Source organism: Neovison vison, chromosome X (genome assembly GCF_020171115.1).
Source record: "Neovison vison isolate M4711 chromosome X, ASM_NN_V1, whole genome shotgun sequence".
Taxonomy (NCBI): Eukaryota; Metazoa; Chordata; class Mammalia; order Carnivora; family Mustelidae; genus Neogale; species Neogale vison.
Genome location: NC_058105.1, coordinates 39,457,561 through 39,469,032, shown reverse-complemented (window position 1 = coordinate 39,469,032; position 11,472 = coordinate 39,457,561). Strand labels below are relative to the sequence as shown.

At 39.9% G+C, this 11,472-nt stretch overlaps 2 protein-coding genes across 3 annotated transcripts in view; one reads left to right on the top strand and one right to left on the bottom strand.

Moving 5' to 3' along the window:
* Positions 1-330: 330 nt before the first annotated feature.
* PSMD10 (proteasome 26S subunit, non-ATPase 10) lies at positions 331-7,891 on the bottom strand. 2 transcript variants are annotated; one of them, XM_044234577.1, is made up of 5 exons: positions 7,709-7,891; positions 5,135-5,233; positions 4,112-4,258; positions 3,851-4,017; positions 331-1,251 (listed from the first exon to the last, which is right to left on the bottom strand). In XM_044234577.1, exons 1-5 carry the CDS (start codon positions 7,820-7,822, stop codon positions 1,098-1,100), a joined length of 681 nt encoding a protein of 226 aa, XP_044090512.1. In that variant the 5' UTR covers positions 7,823-7,891; the 3' UTR covers positions 331-1,097. The 2 variants fall into 2 exon arrangements, with proteins under 2 accessions (XP_044090512.1, XP_044090513.1); XM_044234578.1 differs by having other exon boundaries at positions 3,930-4,017.
* Positions 7,892-8,000: 109 nt separating this feature from the next.
* The window catches only part of ATG4A (autophagy related 4A cysteine peptidase), a 51,032-nt gene continuing 47,560 nt past the window's right edge, over positions 8,001-11,472 (top strand). The window contains exon 1 of the mRNA XM_044234576.1: positions 8,001-8,132. Within this exon, the coding sequence (XP_044090511.1) occupies positions 8,123-8,132 (10 nt within the window). The 5' untranslated portion in view covers positions 8,001-8,122. The remainder of the gene's footprint in view (positions 8,133-11,472) is intronic.

Genomic DNA, 11,472 nt, shown 5'->3' with positions numbered 1-11,472 from the left:
GGCTCACTGGGATTACTGATTTCAAGCAGTATTTGCAGCATGAGATTCAAATTAAAAAAAAATTTGAAGAGTCACTTGGAGTTCATTAGATTTTATGACTAGCAATCATTTACGCTGTTTCCCTAGATTGAGATCAAGGTCACACTTATTTTCTTTTGGTCCACACTTAATTAGCAATTCAGAAGATTACTATTTTTAAAGATTTTAGCTGCAGCTCAAGCTTCACTAATTTTATTGACTTCAGAGCTAGCAAAAACTGAGAAATGTCTTTATGAAGGATTTTAAGGTTTACATGGGATGTCTAACTGACTTGAAAGAGAAACTGGGAGATTCTCTCAACATTTTATTTTTTGTTTCTGGAATACAAATCAAAATACATTTTTGTTACATATCATGTTAGCGGGTTTGACATTTCCCAATACAGGATAACTTAATACAGGTACTTTAAAACTTCTGTTTTAAAAATACATTTTATTTTGGAGGGAACAAGCTCATTAAAAAGATCCATGAGTACACCGGCTCTTATTTTGCATTATTTTAGTGTTTAGGAATTCTGAACTTGGATAGCATGCCCTCCAACTGAAAATCTGGTCCTTTAAAATACATACGTGTTCCATAACAAAAATAAAACTAGAGTGTATTGTTGAAAAAACAGAGATTTTTGGTATAGGCCTCTGAGTAAGCTTGAGAGAAAAGTCAGGTTGTGTTTCAACTGGACAGTGGAACATTCAAGAACCTACCTAGAAACATGTGACAGAACAAATGGCTTGGTGCTATCGGAGTTGTTCTGCCTCCGAGGGGAGGGTGCTGGAGACTCATCAGAGCCACAGAACCAACTAACTCAAAATTAACCCGAATTCGGTACGGAATAATGTACAACAAGAGTAGAACAATCCCAACAGTTATTCAATGCCGGGCAAGCTAGCTGTAAGCTCAGAACAAAGACCTCAGCAGGAGCAATATTTCAACATGTTTATAAGACTTTGAAGACGAAAACACTTCATCATTCATGGACGATGGCTTGTGCACAAGGATATGAGTTTCCAGGACACTAGGACAACCACAAAACATACACAGGAATAATACATCCAAGCTGCTTAACCTTCCACCATTCTCTTGAGTATTAAACCCAGACCACCTTTGGCCACTTGCAGGGGTGTCTTTTCTTCTTTATTCTCAATGTAAATACTTGCTCCTTGGGACACCAGCAGTTTCGCTTCTTCCACTCTCTCCTCGTCACAGGCTAAGTGTCTGAAATTGAGGACCACAAAGACTGATTACTCCCTACTGATTCTAGGTAACCATGAGGAGTTCCTGAGAGGTGGTCTGAATGGCATATTACTAGGTGGTGTAATATTAGAATATTTGATCAGGAAAGGAAGATCGATCTGCATGGGAAAGACTGTTGGGAAGCTAAAATTCCATGGAATGGTCTCATGGTATCAAATCATTTATCCTAATTCTGGGCACATGACAGTTTAAAAAGGGATCTAATGCCAGCCTAAGAACAGCATCCATATTTTAGGGAGATCAGAGTAGTTTGCCCCAAAGGCACTCAATACTTCAGGGCTATGACTTAGAAAAGCCCCAGCTCATAATATGCTAATAGCAATTTGTGTGGTTGAAATTTTGAAAAAGCAGTTTAAAAGGTGTTATCTCATTTGATCCTTACAGCCACCTTGTAAGTTAACATGGTGATAATCATCCTCAATTTACAGTTGAAATTGTGGCAGAGGTTGAAGTCCTTACCTATGTTGACATGGCTGGGCGTTAACTGAAGGGGAAACCTTGTAGGCACTTAACGGTTTATTAGGCAGGGTAGCAGGTGCTTTACCTTGTCATGTTATTTAAGCCACACAACAATCTAGTGAGGAAGGAATTACTAACCTCATATTACAGATGCGGAAATTAAGGCTTAGGAAGGTTAAGTTACTTCTCCAAGTTACTTAATGTAAGTATTTAACATAGTTGATTAAATGGCTGAGTTTGAATAGAGTAAACAGCACCTAGCTCTCCCTAAATCCTAGGCTTTTCCCGGGACCCTGTCCTGCCTGACTCCTAGGTTTCTTCCTTGTTACAGAGAAAAGAGCTAGAATGTGCAAGTCTTTCTAAACAGAGTCACTCAGGACCAGAGAAATGATTTTTAAAACGAAGAGTTAAAAAAATCATACTCGCAAAAAAGACTGAATCTCATTTTAGACTAAGAAGGAGACTCAGAATTTCTGGTTCAAAAAAGTCACCACTCGGGTGCCTGGGTGGCTCAGTTGGTTGAGCAGCTGCCTTTGGCTCAGGTCATGATCCTGGACTTCCAGGATCGAGTCCCGCATCGGGCTCCCAGCTCCTTGTGGAGTCTGCTTCTCCCTCTGACCTTCTCCTCTCTCATGTTCTCTCACTCATTCTCTCTCAAATAAATAAATAAAATCTTTAAAAAAAATGTCACCACTCACTAAGGAAGAAAAGTAGCCAAGTACTGCCAAAAAAAATTCCAAGGCAAACGGCGGCCTCAGGTCATACGCATGAATCAATTCCAGATGGACCTGAGTTACATGAAGAATGGTAACTCTCAACCAAAACCAACGCAATTTTTTAAAAGCCTCCAATAAAATACAGGTAAATCTTTAACCAACTTTAGGGTGAGAAAAGACTTTCCAGTCATGAGAGAAGATTAACAAATCTGACTACTTAGAAGCTGAAAACTTCTGTTTCTTTAAAAAAATAAATAAATAAACATGAAAAGAGAAACTGGCAAAAACAGTTTGGACTAACATAGCAAGTTAATATTTCTAGTATATCAAGTTGAGGGCACTTAAAAAAATCACAAAAAAATAAATTAATTCCCCAAAAGCAGAGAGAAGGACACACGAAAGGTTTTGATTTGGAGAAGAAATCCAATTAGTTGGGAGACATTAACTTCGCTGATAATAAAAACACAAATGGGGCGCCTGGGTGGCTCAGTGGGTTAAGCCGCTGCCTTTGGCTCAGGTCATGATCTCAGGGTCCTGGGATCGAGTCCCGCATCGGGCTCTCTGCTCAGCAGGGAGCCTGCTTCCTCCTCTCTCTCTCTCTCTCTGCCTGCTTGTGATCTCTCTCTGTCAAATAAATAAATAAAATCTTAAAAATAAAAAAAAATAAAAACACAAATGACAACTTTAAAACACCACGTCTGATAGAACAGAAGGTTATTCTCAGTGTTGGTGAGGGGGTAATAGGCACTCTCAAACCTGCTGTTGGGGAGTGGGTACCATGACACAACTCCTCTGGAAGCAATCTGACAATACACAGCAACAATTTCAAAATGTGTGTATTTGTTGACTCAGCAGTCCTGCTTCTAGGAGTCTACACTAAGGTAATCATCAACAATATGGCCATAGATTTTTGTATAAACTTGATCAATGTAGCGTGATTTATATTCATGGAAAACCCAAAAAAGCTTAAACATACAGTCAGAGGAATGATTAAATTCTGGCCCATCCATAAAATGGAACTGTATAGAGCCATTCAAAAATGTTTTAAAAACATTAAATAAAAAAATTTTAATGACATTGGAAAATGCTCACAATATACTGAGGTTAAAGAAACACAATGTAATTACATACATAGTATGATCCCGATTTTGCAAAAAAAAATTCTTTTTAAATATGCACATTTGCATACAAAGAATGGGAGGAAATATATGAAAAGTACATAGGTAATTTGAACTTTTATCCTTATACTTATGTGTGTTTCCAAATTTTTTGTCATACACATGTATTATGATTATAAGCAGAATAAAAAAAGCAGCGATGTGTGAGAATTAGTGCAAGCAGGCTAATGTCAAGGAGAGCACAGATGACTGCTACTTGTCACTTACAGAGGAGTGTTACCCTCAGTGTCTTGGATATTTGTGGATGCTTTGTAGTACAGAAGGATATGAATCATCTTCAAGTTACCCTTGGCTGCCGCCCGGTGCATTGCTGTAGCCTCATAATGGTCCTTAGCATCTGGATTAGCCCCGCCTTCCAGTAACATGACAGCGATCTGGAACCCCAGGAGAAAAAAACAATATAGACATCTAGTTGTGCTCGTGTACAGGTTCAGAGCTCAAGAGGAGCAGCAAGGAACGGAGGCCTACCTCATGCCTGTTTTTGGAAGCTGCGTAATGTAGGGGCGTACAGCCATTTTGGTTGACAGCATTCACTTGAGCACCTTTACCCAGAAGGGCTTTTACGATCTCATCACGGCCAGCAGAAGCAGCAATATGAAGAGGAGACCAACCTGCCTATGAAAGAGGAAGGCAGTACGAAAACCAGGGGGGAAAAGGCACAGGGATTAATGCTGATATGTAGGTACGGTTTACAAAGAGCTGTGTATGAATGGTTAAAAAAAAAAAAAAAGTGACCTTCCTTTCCCTCATTAAACACTGCAAAAAATTTGGAAAGCAGATGTATACAGAAGGGACACCAAACCACCCATGATCCTGTAACACAGAAAGAATGATACAGGTGTAATTCTAATGTGTTTTCCAATTGGGATTATAGGATATAAAGTTCTGTGAGTTGCATTTCCCACAACGTCAACTTCTTGTCTTGTGAGAATTTTCTACGTCCTTCTTTGGATTCTTGACTTTATTAGTTGAATATCATTTTATTAACGTAGCTATTCCCACTATAGTCAACCAGATCTACACTGAACCATTTTTATTTCTTTGCTATTATAAATATTCCCTCAGGGAGCATCCCTGAAAAGGAACTTGCCTACAAAACATTTCCATCCTTATTCTTCACCAAGTTTTTTCTTAATATAACCAATACCATTATAATAAATCTCTGTATAATAACAACAAAAGGATATTCAGGCCCTGAGTATTCAGGCAATGCTCACACACAAAAAAGCTTTCCAACATAATAAAAAGGATCTGTAGTCTTGTAGCCTTAATCTACACATTAACCTTAACTTATGGGGTATGAGTGGCAGAACCAACATTCTAAAATAATGCACCCAAAGACCTGTGTGAGGTCACCAGGGCCCTGCTGTAACTAACTGCCTAGTCATAAAGGTTACAGTTTTGTCTGTGAGCTTGATACGCAGTCCTCCGTAAACACCAGTCTGGAGTCTAAAGATAACCAGGCCTTTATCAACTCTGCCTAGGACTCACATCATCTTTATCGTTCACTGGCACTCCAAGTTGCAGCAAGAATTCCACAATTTCTGTATGTCCGGCTGAGCACGCCCAGTGCAACGCGGTTCTGCTGTCCTGCATGGGAAAGAGAGAAACAAGACGATCGATATTCTTGAAGAGAAATAGAAGAAGGAAGGCAAGAAAGCAGAAAAAGATTAACACTGGGGCCAGCAAGCCTGTAGTTTGGAAATAAGAAATGGAGAGCACAGGATCCTGGGGTAGGTAACTTTATACCATATTACTTACTGTCGTAAGAGAGAACAAGGCTTCAGTAACATGGGGGAGAATCCAATGATGAATGTTAATTCTGGGCAGAACACAGCCTCGAAAGCAGTCGAGCACGAGACTGATTTCGCCACTTTGGCAGGAATAGAGCTCTGGCTATTTACTATGACATTATTTATGTACTGTTATGCCAGGCACTCTGCTGAGAGTTCTGCAGTCATCGTCTCATTTAGTCTCCAGGATCCGGGACAGTGGACATTATCCTCATTTTCCAGATGAGGAAACTAAGACTCCTCAGGGTAGGCAACTTGTCCAAGGTCACATAGCTAGTAAATGGTGAAGCTGGGCCACAAACCTCTGTCTGATGCTGATATTTCTAGATGCTCTGGAAAGAATGAACGAATCTTATGGGAAAGAAATGTAAATAAAACTAGCTGAGATTATCTATATATTTAAAAAGAATACCACACTCAAAATTAGACAGCAACATTACTTTTAAAAAAAGAAGTCAGGAGTTAGTTGTGTTTCTCAAAGGGAATTTGTTTTTTTGCAGTGACAGCTGTACTTCTTAGCTCTACAGAAAAGAAAGTAGTATTTTAAATTTTATTACAAAAGAATTTCAAACACATAAAAATAGATACTGTAACAGAAACTCATATGCTTATTATCTAGATTTACTATTTTGCCATATTTGCCTTACTTTATTTCCTCAGGGCTTTTTTTTTCCTGATGAGGTAATTTTTAAAAAACGAATTCTAAATATCATGATTTTTCATCCCTAAATATTTCAGTATCTAAAGAATAAGGATGCTGTCCTACATAGATAGCCATGAGGCCATTATCACACCTATCAAAATTAATACTAACTCCTTTATAAAATCTAAAACTCAGTCAGTATTCAGATTTCCCCAGTTGTCCCCCAAGTGATTTTTAATAGCTGGCTTGTTTCAATCAGGCTCCACACAAGGCCTGTAATTTGCGTATGAGCCTTGGTTCTTAAGTTTCCTGACCTGGAATAGCTTTCCTCTTTTTTTTTTTAAGATTTTATTTATTTGACAGACAGAGATTGCAAGTAGGCAGAGGCAGGCAGAGAGAGAGGAAGAAGCAGACTCCTTGCTGAGCAGAGAGCCCGATGCGGGGCCCCATCCCAACACCCTGGGATCATGACCTGAGCCAAAGGCAGAGGCTTTAACCCACTGAGCCACCCAGGCACCCCACATAGATAATTTTTTTTAAAGGGGGGATGAAAACAAATTTGTGTTTTTTATTTCTCTTTTTTATTCCATTGACTGAGTGAAGAACAGATTACTAAATCTTAATTTGACATTATTAACTTAAATTTCAAGTATTAAATATTATCAGACCATCATGAAGGTAAATTAGGTAAAGGTAAAGCCATTTTCAGGTTGAGCAATAAAGGGAAGTTCCAGAAGTCAGTCTCCTGAATTCTGCTCTTCCAAAAGACACAAAATGGAGATTTGTAGATCCCTGACACTGTACTGATAAGTGCTTAGAATGGTACCTGTCATACAGAATGTAATCTATAAATATTTGTTGGCTTGCTGAGGTCGCCGTGAATCTTTCTAGAAACTTGGGGTCAAAGCACGAGAGTCCTTTGAGTAGAAGAGCAGAAACACTTCCCAAAGTTCATTCACTTTTGGTCCGCCTCTGCCTAGGAATGCCCCTTCACTCCCCCAGGAGAATCCCACTCAACCTTCAAGATCTAACCAACCTTCCCTCCTTCGCAAAACCTTTTCAATTATCACAACATTCGCTCTTCTAAGGGAGATTAAGTCAGGTCCTACCGTTCTGTGTTCTGAAAGCACCACGTAAACTGCTCTCCAGAGCAGCCACTACAATTTGTTACTGGATGTACGATTTGGGGTTACGTTACGAACGTCTGCTTCTTCCACTCAGCTGTATCCCCAGCTCCCAGTAAACTGCCTGGCACAGAACTGGCGTTTGGTTACACGTGTTTCATGGAATAAAACGACTAGTAAAAAGTAAAGAAACCCATTAAAAAAAAAATGCTTTCCTCCACGGGCAGCTCAAAGATTGGGCACTTCTGAGAAACGCGGTAAACGTTCTAGAAATATCCAAAATTCAGGGAGCTAAGTACCCTCGCTCCTCCCCAAAATATTTGAGGTTTGCGGGGCTCGCTCCTGCCGCCCAGATTCCAAGTCCTAGGGTGACCCCGTCTAAAGATGGGGCGGCGGAGGCGGGGATCTGGTCCTTATGGAACCGGCCTCCGTTGGGCTGGGCCAGGCAGCCACGTTGGGCCTCGTCAACGCCACCGCATGCGGAGAGGCCTCCGCGCTGCTTTACCTGGTCAGTCCTAGTAGCCAGGGATTTATCCGCCAGGATCCTCTCCTTCAACTCCTCCAGCTTTCCGCTGTAGGCCAAGTTGCAGACCATTAGGTTGGACACACACCCCTCCATGTCTCTTTCCCAGGATCTCCGTGAAGCGCGATCCACGACCGCCTCACGTCGCCAGTTACGACTGCCAATCAAAAGAGCCGGCAGAGTACCACCAATCACTGGTCTTCCTCGTTCCTTTGCTTCTTTCCCACCCCGGGGCGCCTCTGGGAGTTGCAGTTTGAGCGCAGTTCCGGGCGGGGAGGCATCTTTGCTACTCTCACCGACTCAGCCCCTAGCAGCGCGGAACTACAGGTCCCAGGGTCCTTTGCGGCCGCCGTAGTCAAGTGGCCGGTGGAATTGGCCCAGGATGACAGCTGGAGAATGGAGTCAGGTACGCGGAGCGGCTTCGTGTGGAACCGGGGTGGGTGGTCGCTATTGGGCCATTGAGTCGGCCACAAAAAACGGGTGTGGGGTCCTGGCAAGAGAGTTATGGGAGCCTAAAGGTCCTGTCCCACGGGGGCCCTGACCTGCGGGGGCAGGCGGAAGGGACAACGGTAGGATCTGAGGACTGCCTCCTGGGCTTGTGCGGGTGGCTGTGGCTACCCTCCCCCTCCCTGCCACCGCCAAAAGAGTGGAAAGAAGTAGGGGTTAATTAGTCCGACATCTCGGCAGAGTGGCATCAGGGCAGAATTCTGTCACAGCAGTGATAGTATATGACTCTGTAGTAAGGTGATGTGCCAGGGTGATGCCAAAGGCAGGGTGTGAGGCCATGGGAGCCACTTGATATCTAATTGACCTCGGTGAGTCCATGGCCTGGTGACATCACAACTTGGTGAGAGTCATCTTCATACTGTGGTATGGTGTTGGCCCTTTAATGTCATGATAATAACGATGACATCGAGGCTTTGCTAGAAATATTAAGCTAATAGTGTTTCTATTTATGGAAATCCCAAATACTGCCATAAGCAGAAGAGATGCAAGGCTTATCCTTTATAGGACATATCCAGGAGGGCCTTATGCCAAAACTAGGTAATGATAAGAATACACTCAAGAAAGAGACTGATTATGTTTATATTTATTCTCTTATGGTGTAGAGCAGGACTTGGCAAACTTTCTGTGAAGCGCAAATAGTAAATACTTTAGGCGTTGCAGTCCAAAAGGTGAAATTGTGGATAATTTGCATGCACTTATATAACAAGAGAGAAAACAAATTTCAACAAATGTTTACTGATAAAATCCAAAATAAAACGAAAGTTGGGTGCTTTTTTTTGTTACACAAGACTCCTAATACAAATAATGGAATTTTTTTGAGGGGGAAAGACTACATTTTGTTTAATTGGGGCTCACAGGGTTCCCCGTCTTAATAATCACATCAAGTGTTCATCTGTTAGTGCTGCTCTGTAATGGAATTTTCTTATCTTATCTTTGTAAATGTCTTTTCACAATGGTAGGTACTGCCATATACTTATATCAACCCACAAACATATTCTTGTTAATTTTTATTTAATTTTTAAAATTTCAGAATGGCTCTAGCTTTACAGAAAAGTCGCAAAGGTAGTACAAACTTCCTGTGTACCCTTCATCCAGTTTTCCCTACTGTTCTTTTCCTGTTTTTAACAGCTTTATTGAAATGTATTTTACATACCATAAAAGTCACTTGGTTCAAATGTATAATTAAATGATTTTTAGTAACTTTACTGAGTGGTGCAGCCATCCCCATAAAGTTTTAGAACATTTTCATTCCCCCAATAAGATCCTTCATGCTCATTTATAGTTAATCCTTATTCCCACTCCCATCCCCAGGTAACGACTAATCTACTTTCTGTCTCTATAAATTTGCCTATTCTTGACTTTTCATCTAAATAAAATCTTACAATATGTGGTCTTTCGTGCCTGGCTTCTTTCACTTAGCATGATATTTTTAAAGTCCATCCATATTGTAGCACGTATCTGTACCTCATTAATTTTTTATTGCCAAATAATATTCTATTTTGTGGATATAACACACTTTTCCTGTCTCTCCCTAGATGATAGGTTGTTTCCAGTTGTTGATTACTACTACTAATATTAGTTGCTAAGAACGTGTGTGCACAAGACTTCCCGTGGACCTATGTTTTCACTTCTTATTAGTAGATACCTAAGGGTGGAATTACTGGAACATATGGCAAATTCATGTTTAACTTTTCAAGAAACTGCAAAACTGTTTTCCAAAGTGGTCATACTATTTGCTTTTCCCCAGCAATGTAGGAGGGTTTCTGTTTCCCCAAATCCTTGCCAACATTTGTTATTGTCTGTTTTTTTTTTTATCATAGCCATTCTAAATGAGTGTGAAATGATAACTCATTGTGGTTGTAATTTGTATTTCCTTAACGACTAATGATGATGAGCGTTGTCTTGTGTGCTTCTTAGCTAGTTGTGTATCTTCTTTGGTGAGGTGTCTGTTCACATATTTTTCCCATTTTTGAATTGAGTTATTATCTTTATCGTCTTTTTATTGTTCAGTTTTAAGAATTGTTTTTACATTCTAGATTCTAGATACAAGTCCTTGCAAGATAAATGATATGTGGATTTTTTCTATTAGACTGTTGCTTGCCTTTTCATTTTCTTAATGGTGTCTTTTGAAGTGCAAGGGTTTTGAATTTTGATGAGGTCCAATTCATAATTTTTTCTTTTGTGAATCACGCTTTTGGTGTTCTACATTTTTTAAAGTGTACAGTTTATTATTAATGTACTTTAGAGTTGTGTGACCATCAACACAATCTTATTTGAAAGATTTCCATCACCCCGGAAAGAAAACTTGTGCCCGTTTTCAGTCACTCCTCATTGCTGCTCCCAACCAATAATCTATTTTCTGTTTCTGTGGATTTTTGTTTTCTGAGTTTTCATACAAACAGAAAGACTTGATATGTGGTCTTTTGGGTCTGCCTTCTTTCACTTAGCATGTTTTTGACCTTTCTCCAAATTTTACTATGTATCAATACTTTGTTCCTTTTTATAGCTGAATAATATTCCATTGTATGGCTACACAATATTTTATTTTTCTGTTCATCAGTTGATGGGAATTTGAGTGGTTTCCACATTTTGGCTGTTACGAATAATGCTCCTATAAACATTCCTGTGCAAGCTTCTGTGCAGACATGTGTTTTCATTTCTCTTTCTACATATCTAGGAGTTGAATTGCTAGGCCACAGGGCAGCTCTGTTTAACTTTGTGAAGAACTGCCAAACTTTTCTACAACAGCTGCACCATTTTACATTTCCACCAGCAATATATGATGGTTTCAATTTCTCCATCTCTTTACCAGAACTTGTTAATGTCTGTCTCTTTTATTATAGCCATTCTAGAGGGTATGAAGTGGTGTATCATTGTGATTTTCTTGTTTTGACTTGTTATGGGAAGTATATAAAGCGTGTTGACATTACTTTTGGTTCAGACAGTGGTAGTTGTTGAAATGACTTTCCAACAAAAAGGCAGTTCCCTTTCAATTTCCAGTTTTCTGAGTATTTTTATCATGAATGAGTGTTGAATTTTGTTAAATAGCTTTTTCTGTATCAATTGATATTAGACCATATTAGTTTTCTCGTTTTGTCATAATATGGTGGATTACATTGATTGATTGTCAAATATTGAACCAGCCTTGCATCCCTCAAATAAACCCACTTGGTCATGTAGTGTATAAATTTCTGAGAGACTATGGACTCTGAAAAACAGTGTGAGGGGTTTGAAGTGGG